General features: G+C 34.5%; 1 protein-coding gene across 1 annotated transcript; it reads right to left on the bottom strand.

The window, feature by feature from the left end:
* Positions 1 to 2,686: 2,686 nt before the first annotated feature.
* Positions 2,687 to 17,734, bottom strand: nAChRbeta1 (nicotinic acetylcholine receptor beta1). Its single transcript, XM_003701876.3, has 5 exons — positions 17,220 to 17,734; positions 17,014 to 17,150; positions 16,046 to 16,200; positions 13,386 to 14,430; positions 2,687 to 11,172 (listed from the first exon to the last, which is right to left on the bottom strand). Exons 1-5 carry the CDS (start codon positions 17,275 to 17,277, stop codon positions 11,008 to 11,010), a joined length of 1,560 nt encoding a protein of 519 aa, XP_003701924.1. The 5' UTR covers positions 17,278 to 17,734; the 3' UTR covers positions 2,687 to 11,007.
* Positions 17,735 to 18,063: the final 329 nt, after the last annotated feature.

Here is an 18,063-nt window from a genome sequence, read left to right as displayed (position 1 = left end):
GCTTGCAAATCCAATTTTCCAAATTTGCCTGCGCGAAAATTTGAAAATACAATTATTTATAACCTTGCAAAGTTCCAAAATCCATAAATCCTCAAGTTGCCAAGTTTGACCGCGTGAAAATTTGAAAATTTCAATTATTTATAACCTTACAAAGTTCCAAAGCTCGCAAACCTAATTTTCCAAATTTGACCGCGTGGAAATTTGAAAATTCCACTATTTATAACCTTGCAAAGTTCCGAAACTTGTAAATCTTCAAGTTACCAAATTTGCCTGCTCGAAAATTTGAAAATTCAATTATTTATAACTTTGCAAAGTTCCAAAATTCGTGAATCCTTAGGTTCTGAAATGTAACCGCGTGAAAATTAGTGAACCCAAAACAGCTAAATTTGAACCGCAAAAATTGCCAAATAAATCTGGAACCGTTGAAATGGTGTTGTCATCGAATTCCGTATCGCGATTTTCCGTGCGCAAGCTTCCAACGTCCGCGGACAAGACGGTTGGCTAACCTCGTGTAGGAAACGACAAAGTGATCGATGATGTGCGAACGCACGATCTATTTCTTCTCTACCTATGCTCCTTTTCTTCCCTAATGATCTATTTTAAAACGACCGCTCGTCTCTTTATTGTCCAGCGTTACACCAGTCGTCGAAGTCGTTTGCTAATAAATTACACACGTGCGAGTCTACTTAACGAAGGATTAAAGAGATATTTCGAGCCTGAATGCGTGAGAGGGAGAGAGAGAGAGTGAACGTGAGACGAGGAGAGTGAGAGCGATATATATATATATACGTATATATAAGGATAAAGGAGAAACAAAAACATTTGTGTTACCTTGAAGACTATAAAGAGGGAGGGTAAACGAGAGAGAGGATATTCAAGGAAGAGAAAAGAAGGATAAATGAAAGATACACTCCCTTTAGACCCTGGTGGGACGATGAAATTGAACTGACTCACCCTCGATCTCACTTGACTTTTAAATTATGCCTCGACAACAGCCTGGCCTGATAATAGTAAATTCATATTGAAGAAACGTTGAAATAAGGTAATAATAAATACTAATAATAATAATATGTAATGATACAACTAAGAGTAAGAATGATAATGATAATATTAATATAATAATAATAATAAATTTGTTATATTTCTACGCTGGGCTCTTTTTCGAGGCAGAAAACGTTGATCGATATGAAAATCCCTGTTAACTGGTGAGCACATAATCGCCGCATTGTAATATTATTAAACATTATTACGTTATTATGAAATTGTTGAAATAAATGAGATGAAAATATATTCAGTGACTTTTATTGTCCTTTAGATATCATTCATATTTTTTGGGTATAGGTTAAGTTAGGTTTATTAGGTACGGATTGTGGGTTTTGGTGGGATTTTGGGTAGTTTTACGGGGGTGGGATTTTTGGAAAGAATAAGGTGAAATTGGTCATTATGTGGAAATTGTTTATAATAGCTTACTTTGTAATGTTTAATAACGGTAGTTAACTTATGATTTTGTAAGTTTTTTTTTAGAATTTTAAGTTTTTTGAGTACTGAATTTTGGAAATTTGTAATTTTCAAGTTTGGGGAAAATTTTGAAAATTAGGGATTTGAGAAATTTTTAAGATGAAAATTTCCAGGATTCTAAATTTTGGTATTTGAAGATTTTTTAATTTTCCTGTTTTCAAGTTTGTGAGTTTGGGACTTTGACAATTTCTCAAGTTTCTGAATTTGAGAATTTGACAATTTCTAAATTTTCCAATTTCTCAAGTTTCTGAATTTGGGAATTTGACAATTTCTCAAGTTTCTGAATTTGAAAATTGGACAATTTCTCAAGTTTCTGAATTTGAGAATTTGACAATTTCCACATTTTCCAATTTCTCACTTCCCAAATTCCTATATCACTAAATTTCCAAATTCCAATATTCCTAGATTTCCTGGTTTCTGAATTGCCAAATCAACAAATTTTCAAATTTCTAAATTCCCAAATGTACAAATCTCAAAATTACTAGATACTCTAATTTGCAAGTACCAAAAATTACTAGATTCCCAAATTTGCAGATCCCAAAATTACTAGAAGTTGGAAAATTGTAAAAATTGGAATTTGGACAAATTGAAAATTGAAAAAATTGGAAATTGTAAAGTAGAAATTAGAAATTGGACAAATTGAAAATTGGAAAAATAGGAATTTGAAAAAATTGGAAATTGGAAATTGGAAAGTAGAAATTAGAAATTAGAAATTGGAAAAATTGGAAATCGGAAAAATTGGAAATTGGACAAATTGAAAATTGGAAAAATAGGAAATTGAAAAAATTGGAAATTGGAAAGTAGAAATTAGAAATCAGAAATTGGAAAAATTGGAAATTGGAAATTGGAAAAATTGGAAATGGGAAAATTTGCAAATTGGATCATTGGAAAAAAATGGAAAGTTTGCAAATTGGAAAATTTGAGAAAGGGAGAAATTGAAAAATTGGAGAACTGGAAAAATTGGAAATATTTGAAAACTTGGAAAAATTGGAAAAATTGGAAATATTTGAAAACTTGGAAAAACTCGAAAAAATTTTAAATCTTAGGAAAATGGGAAAAATTTGGAAATTACGAAAATAGAAAAATTGGTAAAATTAAAAAATTTCAAAATGAGCGTCATTTTACTAAAAACGAAATAAAAGACACAGGTATTGAAATAAATACAAGATTCATTCGAATAATCTTTATTTCCTTGTAAAAAGAACTACCTATAAATCTATCTTAACATTACGTCTATTAATGAGAAATCAATCAATATTTTTTTTTTCATCGCTTGAACATATTCGCGGGCGTTTTCCATGCATAATAAAGTACAAATGTTCGGCTCAACAATATTTCTTATTTCGTACATATTTCTTCCTCCTTTCATATTTACGTAGTGATTAGCTAATTTACACCTCGCTAGTACGATCATCCTTTTCTCTAGTAGATTCAACCATACTCTCATTTCAAGTTTAACAATTTTTTTTTCCTTCTTTGAACGTTCATCATTGAATATCTTGTATTATACAAAAATTGTCTCCTAATTAATATAAATTAAAAAATTAAAAAATTTACTGAAATTTAATGTTTATTTTTCTGAATTCAAAATCATTTGACAAGATTAAAAATTTCGTATCATTTATGTAACACGAAATTATATTTTTTAATTAATTGTAGAAAAAAATTAGTTTTTTCTTCATTTTCGAAATTTTTATTTTTGAAGGAAATTTGAGAGAAAAATAGAGCAGATTCACTGTAAAATTTTTAGAACAGAGTTGGACATATTTTATCAAGGAATTAATTCTTGTTCAAGTATTTGAATAAATTTTTGAAATTATGTGAAATTATTTAAAATTGTTGGATTTTTTTCAACATAAGAAATATTTTATTTGAAATGAAATAAGAATGAAAATTATTCAAAATGAAACAAGAAGGAAAATTATTCAGAAATAATATCGTTGGTTTCATTTTCTTTGATAATCTTGTAAGCGGCAATATAACGAGAGTCTACTGTATTCAAATAAATTTGTCCTCAAAATACATTAAATTCAGATTTTTTAATTTAAGAAAACTGACAAAATCTACCTCGATTATTTTAATAAAATATCGTCCACTAATATTAATTTTCTGATGACAAGATTAATATGTGTAAACAATATGACATTAAAAATGATTACATATTACTATGTATAACAATACTATCATTAATATTAATATATATGACATTAGTATATTAACATACAGCAATATTAATAATGTCAATACATATAGTAATATTTTTAATAATACCAATACATATAGCAATATATATCGATATATCAATAATTTTGCTATAATAAAAAATATTGTTCATCCAACCCTGCTTAACACAAGAAGAAACTTCAACACAAGAAGAAGCTTTAACTTCTCAACACAAGAAGAAATTTCAGGAAAAAAGGATAAATTTTTAAATTTCTGTATTTAATTCAGTGATGCAACGTCAGCGTGTAAATGTTCAAGTGGAAGAAATTTGCGAATTTTAAAGCTTTCCATCGACTAGCGTCATCCACGCCTGTTTGTGCGACAATTTTCCAACACGTTCGTTTGATTGTTGTAACGCTGATAAAACGATTCTAACTTATACGATTTCAATTTGTTACCTACGTTTACAGCTAAAATAGAAACAAGCTTTCAATATCTGCACGTGAGAATCAATGAGAGAACATTCGGAAACCGATCAAAAATTCCTGACGTTCATTTCGTAAATGAAAAGTCTTATGTTTTTAATAAATAATATTTAGTGGATTCTCTAATTTATGTTATATATATGTATATATGTGTGTGTGTACGTGTAAAAATGATAACCCTAGAATATTTAACATTCACATGTTTTTTAACAGTCGCATTTATTATTACTATCATTTATGATAATTATAAATGTATATCTATGTATATAATATTTGTTACATTGTTAAAACTTAAACGATTACGTTGGTATTCCTTGAAAAAGGATAAAAAGGTTGTGGGACGTGAAAATTGCTTGCGTTAATATTCTAGGGTTATTTGGGGAGGTCAGTTACAGAGATTTTTCGAGTGATGTCCACTTGGACGCCGACCGATTGGACGCGTCCCCGTTGGACGGTCCCGATTCGACGCGTTCCAATTCGAAGCGGTGCCGATTGGACGCGTTCCAATTCAAAGCAGAGCCTATCTGACCTAACCTAACCTAACCTAACAGCTTCGAATAGGAACGCGTCCAATCGGCACTGCTTCGAACTGGAACGCGTCGAATCAGGACCGTCCAATCGGTCGAAGTCCGCGTGGGACACCCCCGATTTTTCGATGATTGACAAAATTTGGATTTTCTTTTGTTTAAAATATTTTAGAGCATGGAAACCTTGATAGTTATATCAGTTATAGTAGTTTTTGACACAAGTGTAATTTGAAATGAGCAGAATTTAATTTAGATCAGCGCAAGGTGTGTTCAAACTGGTACAAACTTTGCTCAAACTAGCATAAACGTAATTTAAAACTAGTCAAGTTTAAATAGAATCAGTAAGAATGTAATTTAAATTAAATAATCCGAATAGTGGAGACGATATTCTGACAAAAATGTAATTTACTTTAACAGAACTGTATGTCAAACTTGCTCAAATCTAGCTGAAACTACTACAAACCTATTATGAAGCATGAACCTAACTCAAACTAATGTCATCATATCTCAATCTCTATAAAATGTGATTAGAATTAATGCAAACGCATGAGGAAGTACCAGAAATATAACTTCCTAACATAATTCTATCTCAAACTTGCTCAAGTTTTACTCAAAGTAATGCAAACCTATCAAATTAGGAGAAATGTCACTTAAGGTGGCATAAGTCTAGCTCAAACTAACAGAAGTACTATTCAAAGTAACATAGTATTGCTTCAAAGTTACTCAAGATTAACTCAAACTAGTGCAAGCCTATCAAATTAGGAGAAATGTTACTTAAGGTGGCACAAGCCTAAGTCAAATTAACAAAAGTACTACTCAAATTAATACAATAGTACCTCAAACTTACTCAAGTTTAACTCAAACTAATGCAAACTTATCAAATTAGGAAAAAAGTCACTTAAATTGACACAAGTCTAACTCAAACTAACAGAAGTACTATTCAAAGTAACATAGTACTGCCTCAAAGTTACTCAAGCTTAACTCAAACTAGTGCAAACCTATCTAATTAGGAGAAATGTCACTTGAAGATGGCACAAGCCTAAGTGAAATTAACAAAAGTACTACTCAAATTAATACAATAGTACCTCAAACTTACTCAAGTTTAACTCAAACTAATGCAAACTTATCAAATTAGGAAAAATGTCACTTAACTTGGCAGAAGTCTAACTCAAACTAACAAAAGTACTATTCAAACTAACATAGTACTGCCTCAAATTTACTCAAGCTAAACTCAAACTAGTGCAAACCTATCAAATTAGGAGAAATATCACTTAAGTTGGCACAAGTCTAATCCAAACTAACAAAAGTACTACTCAAACTAATAAAATACCACCTCAAACTTACTCAAGCTTAACTCAAACTAATGCAAACCTATTAAATTAGCAGAAATATAACTTCAGTTGGCACAAATCTCACTCAAACCAGCACTTATCTAACTTAAATTAATCTAATTCTATCTCAAACTCGATCAAACCTATTCAAATTAATATAAACCTATATTGAGCTAGTGGAAACGTAACCTAACTTATAAACATACCAAACTTAATTTATACTAGTACATATTGAACTCAAATTAATCGAACTCTGTCTCAATCTTACTCAAACTGCTCAAACTTAATTCAAACTAATATGAACCAACACTAAGGTAGTAGAAATGTAACCTAAAATGACACAAACTTGACTCAAACTAGTGTATATCCAGCTCAAACTGTCTTAATACTTTTTCAAACTTGCTCAAACCTAATTCAAGCTAATATAAAGTTACACTAAGCTAGGAGAAAAGTGGCCTAACGTGCTCAAACTTGTCTCAAACTGTTACATATCTCACGAAAGTTAACTTAATTCCTTCTCAAACTTGCTCAAAACTAAATCAAACTAATATAAACTCACACTAAACGTGCACAAGTGTAACTCAACGTGGTACAAACTTGTCTCAAACTGTTACATATCTAACTCAAACTGACTTAATTCCTTCTCAAACTTGCTCAAAACTAAATCAAACTAATATAAACTCACACTAAGCTTGTACAAGTGTAACTTAACGTGGTACAAACTTGCCTCAAACTGTTACATATCTAACTCAAACTGACTTAATTCCTTCTCAAACTTGCTCAAAACTAAATCAAACTAATATAAACTCACACTAAGCTTGTACAAGTGTAACGTAACGTGGTACAAACTTGTCTCAAACTGTTATATATCTCACTCAAATTGACGTAATTCCTTCTCAAACTTGCTCAAACCAAACTGAAAGTAAAATTAACCTATAATGATATAGATCTACGTACTGAACTAGTTTGAACGTGATCTGCAACGAACTTGACTTATGCTAGTACATATCAAGCTGAAACTCATTTAGTCCTATCTCAAACGTGCTCAAGCCTAACTCAATATAGCTCAACATGAAACTAGTGTGAGCATAACCTAAATTAGCACAAATCCATCTCAAACCACCTCAAATTTAACTCAGATCAGTGGTGTAGTACTCAATCCTATACCAACCATCACAAACCTGACTCAAACTATTTTAAACTTAATTCAAACTCCCTCAAACGTATCTCAAAAATTAAAATTACGACATACAGTACTGAGGATACAAAACTGTCCAACATCTGTACCATATTTAATGGAGATGTTCTTGCTCCGAACAATTATAGCAAATTTGAGCAAACCTTCTTGAACCCAAACGAAAAAATACAACGATCGTTCGTTTATTAGTAACTGAACTGACATCCCCAATTGCACGTGGCTCATAAAACGATGGCGCATTTAAAATCGTCTCATTGTGATTCTCATACACAGGCATCCCCTCTCACATTCTCGAGTGAACAACGCTATAAAATATATGGAAGTAAAATGTATAGAAATTAATAAGCATCATCTAATTACATCATTCTCGGGGACTAAATTCTAGTTATTGTATCTCGTTCAAGGAAGACACGTGTCACTCTTGTTTCAATTCGAACCCACGAGCGATTACTCATGCACATCAACTTTTCATACAAGCATCGAGGACAACAAATCGCGTTTAACGATGAATCTTTCAATTCTTTATTCTTTTTTTTATTTAGTAAAACTTTCTTTTCTTCTTCGGTTCGTTTTTCAGAACTTTGTGTTAGTGCTTTGTGTTCTTGAGCGAACTTGAACACGATTTTTATAGGTTAGAGTGCTCGAAGTTCGGGTTTTCTGCGACTTATGGTTTCATCGTTAAGTATAAAATTATCAAAATGACATGCAATAATCAGCTGAACCATTTGCGATGGAGTTTTTTTTGGATGAGTGTAGTTTGGGAAATTGGGAAAATTGAGGAATTTGGGAAATTCAGGAAATGGAAGAAATTTGGAAAATTTCGGAAGCTTGGAATGTGAACCACTGTAATATTCAGGAGTTGGAAATTGAAAAATTTGACAATTAATGAATAGTGTAAATTCTATTTAGAAATTTGGGAAATTGGAACATTAAAAATGAGAAAATCTAAAAACTGGGAAATTAATAATTGGAAAATTCAAAAATAATAAATACTAGATACAGAATTTAAAACCCTTGAAAAACTGGACAATTGAAAATTTCAAAATTCAAAAATTACCTTATTTCAAAATTTCCCAATATAGAACCAAGAAACTTTGAAAACCCAAATACCACTTCAACTTATCCAATCTTCCCCGCACGATCGCAAATGGTAACTTCGAAAGTGCATCAAACTGAAAAAATTCCTTCGATAAAAGAAATCGATGTTGAGCGTGACTTCAGACATTGCTGCGTTTGGTCGCCGATGCATATTCGCGAAACAAATACGTGTTACATACATTAACATCACATGTAACAACCGGGTCGACATCGCGAGGCACAACTGTAGGCAATACACATGAGATAAATCAACGTTCGTTATTTCGACAACCATAAATACTCTTTCGCGAATGGAGCAAACTTTCTATTAGAGAAAACATGACCGTTTCAACAATCATCTGTACAATATATAGATGTCAACCCACGAGTTGGCGCGCGACGCACTTGCGACGCACTCGCAATTCAAATATTGCAAATTTTTCTCGTATTCTTGGTACGCGTGAATCTTCAATTTAGACGTAATAATTTACGTACGTATGTCCCACGAGTTGGCGCGTGAGCTATGACGCACTCGTGACGCATGCGCAGTTCAAATATTGCAAATTTTTCTCGTATTTTTGGTACGCGCGAATTTTCAATTTAGACGTAATAATTTACGTACGGAAGTCAACTCACGAGTTGGCGCGTGAGGACCCAAAGTAAAAGAAGCTCTATCCCCACCGTGAACACTTCCAGCGTTACATACAGGCGCATAAGAATAATAATGACAATAACAACTGCTGAACGCAATTCGCGCTATCTCGCTCACTTGAGAGACGTTTGCCGACTGTCATTGTTTTTCGCCTAATTGGTGCGCGCGACCGCGAGAGCCAATTGTTCCGCCGAAAATACGTGAGACGTCCATTTTTCTATTCTGACCAATCGGAGCCGCGGCTCTTCGCGTCAGCCTCTCGCGCGCCAACTCGTGGGTTGACATCGGTACATGTTGCGTGAATATCATATTTATAGTCTTATGTATATGTGTGTGTGTGTATGAACGTGTATATATGAATGTGTGTTCTTCCGTGTGTGAGCGTGTTTGTGTGTATAGGACGCACGATACACAGTTCCTTATTTCCTTTTTCCTATATAATGTATAACGATTAAGTACGCAGGGCCGTGACATTGTGCTTCTAATGTGCGCTTCTGCAGTGTCGTTAGCGGGTTTTACGATTTTCGTTGAAATTTCGGCTGAACTGGAGGAATCGAGACATTTTGGAAATACTGGAGTTGCTTTTTGGGAAAATTATTTTGGCTAAACTAAGGATTGTGGAGAATTTAAATTGTGCAGTAATTATTTATTGATGGAAGTTTTGAAATTTTTTAATTTAGTTTGGAAATTAAGAAATTAGAAAGATTCAAGGTTTGAGAGTATGAGAAGTTAGGAATCGCGGTTTTGTGGATGTGGAAACTTAGAAATATTAAATTTTCTAATTTTTCAATTTTCCCTCTTTCAATTTTTCCATTTTCCAATTTTCTCATTTTTCAATTATTCAAGATACAAATTTTTCAAGTTTCCAATTTTCCAATATTTCAATTTCTCCAAGTTTCTAAATTTCCAGGAGAATTGGAAATTTAGAAAAGTAGAGCTATCAAATTTCCAAATGCTATAGTCTGCTAATTTCGAGAAAAGGGAAACTGAAAAATTCAAAAGTTAAAAATTTGAAGAATTAAAAAATTGAAAAATTGAAAAATTGAAAAATGGAAAAATGGAAAAATGGAAAAATTGAAAAGTTGAAAAATTGAAAAATTAAAGAATTGAAAAATTGAAAAATTGAAAAACCCAGAAACGAAAAATTCAAAAGTGGAAAAAATCGAAAAATTAAAGAATTGAAAAATTGAAAAATTGAAAAATTGAAAAATTGAAAAATTGAAAAATTGAAAAATTGAAAAATTGAAAAATTGAAAAATTGAAAAATTGAAAAATACCTAAGTAAATTTCAAATATTATAATCAATAAAATCGCTCCAGTATTTCCACAATCGATCAAAGACAAATGATCAAGATGGGGTAGAAAAATTCCTATCACGACCCTTCGATGTTGCATCGCGATTTTTTATCAAACACGAGTCCCGTCAGGTTATAATAGAACGGCAACGTTATCGATATCAAAATCCTTTGATGTCTAACGCTCTATGTTTATTCCCGATCGAGTGATCGCTCGATCCAAGAACGATCAATGTCAATTAGTTAATTAGTTTCCAACATAATCCGCGCTCACTTCAGCATAGCGACGAAGATTTCCAAGGAAGACAATCAATCATTAATTCTAACGATAAGTACAATAAATCATCTCGAACATTTCGTCGACAATTATGTTACCAAAAACGAACTACATAAACAATAGAAATCGACTGAATATTATAAATCAAACGCTAATTTGATCGATCTGAATCTTGTTCCATGGCAAATTCGCGAACGCGATTTCACACCGCTTCCTCGACGGAGTTCTTATAAAATATCGACGAAACTCTGAGCGTTTTTCATTATAAAAATGAAAACATGAAAGTATAATCCAACGTAAGTTACTTATAATCCTATAATCTTATTCGGAACTTTTTATACATCTCGAACAAACGATTGTCCACAAACGATCCTTAATTACGAATGAACGTTTTGTTTATAAAAATTAATCAAGTTGGACGATACGGAAGTTGAACGTAAATTATTGCGACGCCACGGCGTAAATTCGCTAAAGTGCCGGGCGATTATTTGCCACGATAGATCTCTATGATGCGATCCTGGTCCACGTACTCGAAGATGTGGGGAGCGTCCATCAGGATGCCGACGGTACCCGCTGTTGTCACGATGAAGAAGATGTAGAGCTGCAGACGATCGATCACCATTGCCACGTATTTCCAATCCTCTCGTGTCTATAACATTGTTCACAATAACTGGTCAAAGAGATAACTGATCAAGGTCAAAGAGGTCATTTAACCACAGCTAAGGTCAATTATAACAATGCACATCGTAGCCAAAGTGGTCATTCGTGTACATATTTTGAATTAGGAAGAATGTCTGTAACATTGTTCACAATAACTGATCAAGGTTAAAGGAATCATTTAACCACAGCTGAGGTCAATTATAACAATGCACATCATAGCTAAAATGGTCATTTGTATACATATTTTGAATTAGGAAGAATGTCTATAATATCATTCATAATGACTGATCAAGGTTAAAGGAATCATTTAACCACAGCTGAGGTCAATTATAACAATGCACATAATAGCCAAAATGGTCATTCGTGTACATATTTTGAATTAGGAAGAATGTCTGTAACATTGTTCACAATAACTGATCAAGGTTAAAAGGATCATTTAACCACAGCTGAGGTCAATTATAACAATGCACATCATAGCCAAAATGGTCATTCGTGTACATATTTTTAATTAGGAAGAATGTCTATAACATCATTCACAATAACTGATCAAGGTCAAAGGGATCATTTAATCACAGCTAAGGTCAATTATGACAATACGCATCATATGATGATATCGGTTTGAGGTGATTTGATGAGAGTGGGGGTGGGAATTTTTGTGGGACGATTTTTTGGATGTTTTTCGGGTGGTTTTGGGAATTTAGGATGTTTAGATGTTGAGACTTTGGGGATTTGGGAATTTTGGGATTTGGGAAATTGGGCAACTGAAGAATTGGGGTTTTTAGAATTTAAGGTTTTGGGAAATTCGGGAATTTGGAGAATTGGGAAATATGGAAATTGGACAATGTGGGAATTGGACAATGTGGGAATTTGACAATGTGGGAATTGGGGAATGTAGGAACTAGGAAATGTGGGAATTGGACAATATGGGAATTAGACAATGTGGGTATTGGACAATGTGGGAATTGGACAATGTGGGAATTGGGAAATGTAGGAATTGGAAAATGTGGGAATTGGACAATGTGGGAATTGGGAAATCTGGGATTTGGAGAATGTAGGAATTAGGGAATGTGGGAATTGGACAATGTGGGAATTGGGAAATCTGGGATTTGGAGAATGTAGGAATTAGGGAATGTGGGAATTGGAAAATGTGGGAATTGGAAAATGTGGGAATTGGGAAATGTAGGAATTGGGAAATGTGGGAATTGGGAAATGTAGGAATTGGACAATGTACGAATTGGGAAATCTGGGAATTGGGGAATGTGGGAATTGGGAAATGTGGGAATTGGACAATGTGGGAATTGGCTAATGTGGGAATTGGGCAACATGGGAATTAGGGAATGTGGGAATTGGGGAACATGGGAATTGGGAAACGTGGGAATTGGGGAATGTGGTAATTGGGAAATGTGGGAATTGGACAATGCGGGAATTGAACAATGTTCAAATTGGGAAATCTGGGAATTGGGGAATGTAGGAATTGGGAAATGTGGGAATTGGGCAATATGGAAATTAGACAATGTGGGAATTAGGTAATGTGGGAATTGGGAAATGTAGGAATTGGAAAATGTGGGAATTGGGGAACGTGGGACTTAGGGAACGTGGGTATTGAGGAACGTGGGAATTGGGAAACGTGGGAATTGGGGAATGTGGTAATTGAGGAATGTGGAAATTGGGGAATTGAGGAATTGAGAATTTAGGGATTTGGGGACTTGGGAATTTGGTTAAATAAGAAGTTAGAAAATTAGAAATTTGAGAAAATGGGAATTTGGGGAATCATAACAATACCCATCACATTCAAAATTATCATTTGTGTACACATTTTGAATTAGGAAGAATGATATCTATAACATCATTCACAATAACTGATCAACCTCAAAGAAGTCATTTAACCACACCTAAGGTCAATTATAACAATACACACCATATCCAAAATCATTTGTATACTTTTAATCAGAAAGAACCATTAAGGTTTACTATTTATTTTCCACGTTAGAATGAGTATAACAACAACCTTTGATTACTCTTAGATTAATCAACGATGGACCTAAACCTAACCAATGAGACCCACAACAATGACCACAGCAATCCAACAAAATCAATCAATCACTCAATCTAAGATTGTTCAGTTACTGTTTAACCACCTAAGATGTTTACAATCCACATCTTATAATCCAAGACATTAACATACAACCGTAAATCCCTCACCTGTATATACAAATCCTCGTTCCTCAAATGCTCCGCAATGAACTCCACAGCCTCCGTCGCCTTGCTAGCCTCCGGACTGAGCAGCACCGAATCCGAGCTCTCCGATCCTCTCCTATCAGCCAGCCCCTCTCCCCCAGCCGCGCTCGACCCGCTAGTAGTGTGATGCCCCTTCCTGTTAATCTTGCAATTCGGATGATGAAGATCCGACAGCTCCATGACCTCCATCTTGGACTTCGTCAGCGATGCTGGCAGGTGCTTGGGCAACTCGGTAGGGCTGCCCGAGTAGGTGGACGTGGGCAAGGTCACATTCGGGATCTCCATCATCCACCTAAGGCGGGTCTTCTTGGGTCTCCTCATGAACAGCACCGTCGGCAGGTACTTCAGGAAGATCTTCCTGATCAACTGCGGCATCCTGTGGGTCCTGGGTCCACGGAAGTTCCAGTTGATGATGATGACGGTGACCAATATACTGACGGTGTTCATGATGAAGGTGAACAGCAGGTATTTGGCGATCAGCGGAAGTACCAGGGATGTGGGTGGTAAAATCTTGCTGACCAGTAACAGAAACACGACGAGTGACAGCAGGATGCTGATGCCGAGGGTCACTTTTTCGCCTGCCTCCGCAGGGAGGTAGAAAACGAGAACGCAGAGGAAGGAGATGAGGACCGTTGGGAGAATTAAGTTGACGGTGTAGAAGAGGGTCTTCCGGCGGATGATGATGTAGAAGGTTATGTCCGTTTCTGTCGGGAAGTCACCGTGGTACGTGTTCAAGTAGGCTGGCACGTTGATGATGTCCCAGGTGCCGCTCTTCCAGTAGTCGGACAGGTCCACGAAGTTTTTGTTGTTGTACAGAGCCAGAGATACTTGGTCCCCGTTGAAGGTCCACGAACCGAACTTCATGATGCAGGTCTGTTGGTCGAACGGGAAGTAGGTGACGTCGATTGTGCAGGAACTCTGGTAGATCGCGGGAGGCACCCATAGCACGTCGCCGTTTGGGTAGATTAGAACGTTGCTTTTGTAACGCACCTCGTAATTACCGTCGGCGCTGAAATTAGAGAGTGTGTTTGGTGGTTAGGTTGTGTCTTAGGTTATTAGGTTGTTAGCTTAGATTCTTAGGTTATGTCTAATGATTTCTGGATTATTGGGACATTATATTTGGGGGATTTTGTTTGGGTGGTGTATTTAGGTAAATAGGTCAATCTTTTGATTTTTCGAGTTTTTGGTGCTTCAATTTTGTACTTTCTTAAATTTTTTATTTATCTGATTGTTAGGTGGTGAAGTGACCAACTTGTGGATTTGGAGAGTTGGCCACGGGTCAAGTGGTCAATTAGTCAACTTGTGGACTTGTTGCTTAGCCTATTGGTTAATGGGTAATTTGTCCACTTGTCAATTCGTCAATTTGTCAATTTGGCAATTTGGCAATTTGGCAATTTGGCAATTTGTCAATTTGTCAATTTGTCAATCTGTCAATTTGCCAAATGGTCAAATTGTGGATTTGTTGATTGCCAATAGGTCAAGTGGTTAGTTAGTCAACTTGAGAAATTGTTGCTTAGACTATTGGTTAATTTGTCAATTTGTCAATTTGTCAATTTGTCAATTTGTCAATTTGTCAATTTAGCAATTTGGCAATTTGGCAATTTGGCAATTTGTCAATTTGTCAATTTGTCAATCTGTCAATTTGCCAAATGGTCAAATTGTGGATTTGTTGATTGCCAATAGGTCAAGTGGTTAGTTAGTCAACTTGAGAAATTGTTGCTTAGACTATTGGTTAATTTGTCAATTTGTCAATTTGTCAATTTGTCAATTTGTCAATTTGTCAATTTGTCAATTTAGCAATTTGGCAATTTGGCAATTTGGCAATTTGGCAATTTGTCAATTTGTCAATCTGACAATTTGCCAAATGGTCAAATTGTGAATTTGTTGATTGCCAATAGGTCAAGTGGTTAATTAGTCAACTTGAGAAGTTGTTGCTTAGACTCTTGGTTAATTCGTCAATTTGTCAATTTGTCAATTTGTCAATTTGCCCACTTGTCAATTTGTCAATTTGTCAATTTGTCAATTTGTCAATTTGTCAGTTTGTCAATTTGTTAATTTGTCAATCTGACAATTTGCCAAATGATCAAATTGTGGATTTGTTGATTGCCAATAGGTCAAGTGGTTAATTAGTCAACTTGTGAAGTTGTTGCTTAGACTATTGGTTAATTCGTCAATTTGTCCACTTGTCAATTTGTCAATTTGCCCACTTGTCAATTTGTCAATTCGTCAGTTTGCCAATTTGACAATTTACCAAATGGTGAACTTATGAATTTCTTGATTTGCCCATTAGTCAAATGGTCAATTGATCAACTTGTAAATTTCTTGATTTATCCATTGATCAATTGGTCAATTAGTCCACTTGTCCATTTACCCACTTAACTTTTTATGAATTTATCAATTTGTTAATTTGATAGTTTGTTACCTTGTCACCTTACCAATTTATCACTCCACAAATTTATTAATTTCATAATATTTAATTTTTCAATTTGTTAATTTCTCAGTTTGTCAATTTATCACTTAATCTACCAATTCAATCATCCAACTTTGCAACTTAACTAACCAAATTATCGATTTGTTAATCTATTAAATGAATAATAACAAATATAATGAATCTCCATACGTACTTGTTAAACAATACTATATCTGGTTTCCACACTTTATCCGGTGGTAGCCTCAAAACTCCAATTCCACCATAATCTGCTTCATCCCATTGTAACTGATAATCCGTCCAGATGAATCTCAACCACACATTCGACTTCATAATCTGATTTTTCTCATTCTGAAACATATCTCGTATTATTTACAATTCACAATTAAATAACACCTATAACAAAACTCATAGATACAAGAATGTATATTACATATTTTTTTTTGTTCTACAAATGCACTGTATATTCATCTTTTCTAAAAAATATAACATACTATTTAAAAAAAAAATAGTCTATTTATTTCTTATAAAAGATGAGTTCATTTCTTTTGAAAGAAACTGTACATTCATTTATTTACTTTCAAACATAAATTATATTCATTCATTATAAAATATGAGGAATATATATTTTTTGTAGAACATGCATGTGAATTAATTAACTACAAATTTATTGTTATAGCTGGTTTGATTTTTCACAATTAATTTTTGATAAAAATATATAAGGTTAAAAATCATTATTTTATTCTTGAAGCGCGCATATATCCAAATATATATATAAAAGTTCAAACTTTTACATATTCAACAAAATTCTACATATGTTCAAAATAATTTTGTAGATGATTAAACTATTTTCAACGATCTATTTATCTCTTAACTTGATACTAATTGTAAAAAGTATTAAGCTCACAGATACACAAACCAGATATTTAACTTACAACAAAATGAATACAACTCCAACCACCCAAAATAAAGTACCAAAAGTGGCAGAGCACAAAGACAAATGTCCAACTGCAACGTTCATATGCACACAAACTCCCCTAACAAGCCAACACAAAACCTCATCAGAATTTGCTCCAACTCCATCCTAACAAGACTTCACAAACGAAAATCAACAGAAAGCTACAACTCCCAAGTCTCCCCACCCAAAATAGCTGAAAATCTCACCACGTTGATCAGCTGAACAAAAGCGAGTCCAAAATTCACGTGGACCTTTTCGGTCATGTTCTGCACGGGTCTGATGAGTTTATTGTACCCTCTGAACAGATCTCGCACCAACCTCTCCTCATCCTCAGAGCAGAGACCTAGAAAAACCCCATGGAATCCCATGTAGACCGTTCACAGATCGTGTTAACGTTCCGAAAACACCTTACCGATGCAAAATACCGCGGATATCAGCAGGAAACGCGTGAGTCGCAACGAAAGATGCATTTTTGACAGGTTTCTTCAGGTGTCCCACCCGTAGACACTCCACAGCCACCGCCACAGATCAATATGAGCACGCAGACGCTCGCCAGTAAATGCATTTCCTTTCTTGCCGTCCGATCCATCGATACACACCCTCTTCCATGATTATTTATTAATAAACCCTTTCACTCACCCTTCTGCAACCACCTAGTTTACTTCTATTTATTACTGTTTTTCTTTTTTATGGAAAAACGAATGTTTTATACTGTTAGAACTGCGTGATTGGGGCGCGACACGAGGAACACGGATTTTAGGGGTTGACTGGGCAGGGTTGTTCACGAACTATGCTCTTCACAGATGCGCAGTGGTTTCTAGGCAATCTGTCGATCTACTTTATCGGGGGATTCTGCACCAGAATTTTAATGGAGTTTTCGACAATTGATTTTCTTCATGTTTATTGATTATTTTGACGTAGTAGAGATACGAGGATTGTCGGTTTTGGAGGGGTTTGTTGGGGGTGTGTTGGAATTTTTATTGCTCATGTTTTGTTTATGATACTGAAATTTGATGATTTGTGGAAAAGTTTGGTGTTGTGTAGGTTTGTATTGTTGATGTGGGGTTGATTGTAACTTATGGGGGTTGTTTGGGAATGTTTGAAAGGGATAGTTATCGACGCGTAAGGAGAGCTGTGCACTGCTGCACTCTGTGGTCATAGCGTGAATTATAATAATCATTTAAAATGAATGAAACTAGCTAAATTATTCTGATGTGATAGAAATTTGTTTGAGAAGTTTAAATTTGGTATCAAAC

Source organism: Megachile rotundata, chromosome 8 (assembly GCF_050947335.1).
Source record: "Megachile rotundata isolate GNS110a chromosome 8, iyMegRotu1, whole genome shotgun sequence".
NCBI classification, from domain to species: domain Eukaryota; kingdom Metazoa; phylum Arthropoda; class Insecta; order Hymenoptera; family Megachilidae; genus Megachile; species Megachile rotundata.
This window is presented reverse-complemented; position numbering and strand designations above follow the sequence as displayed.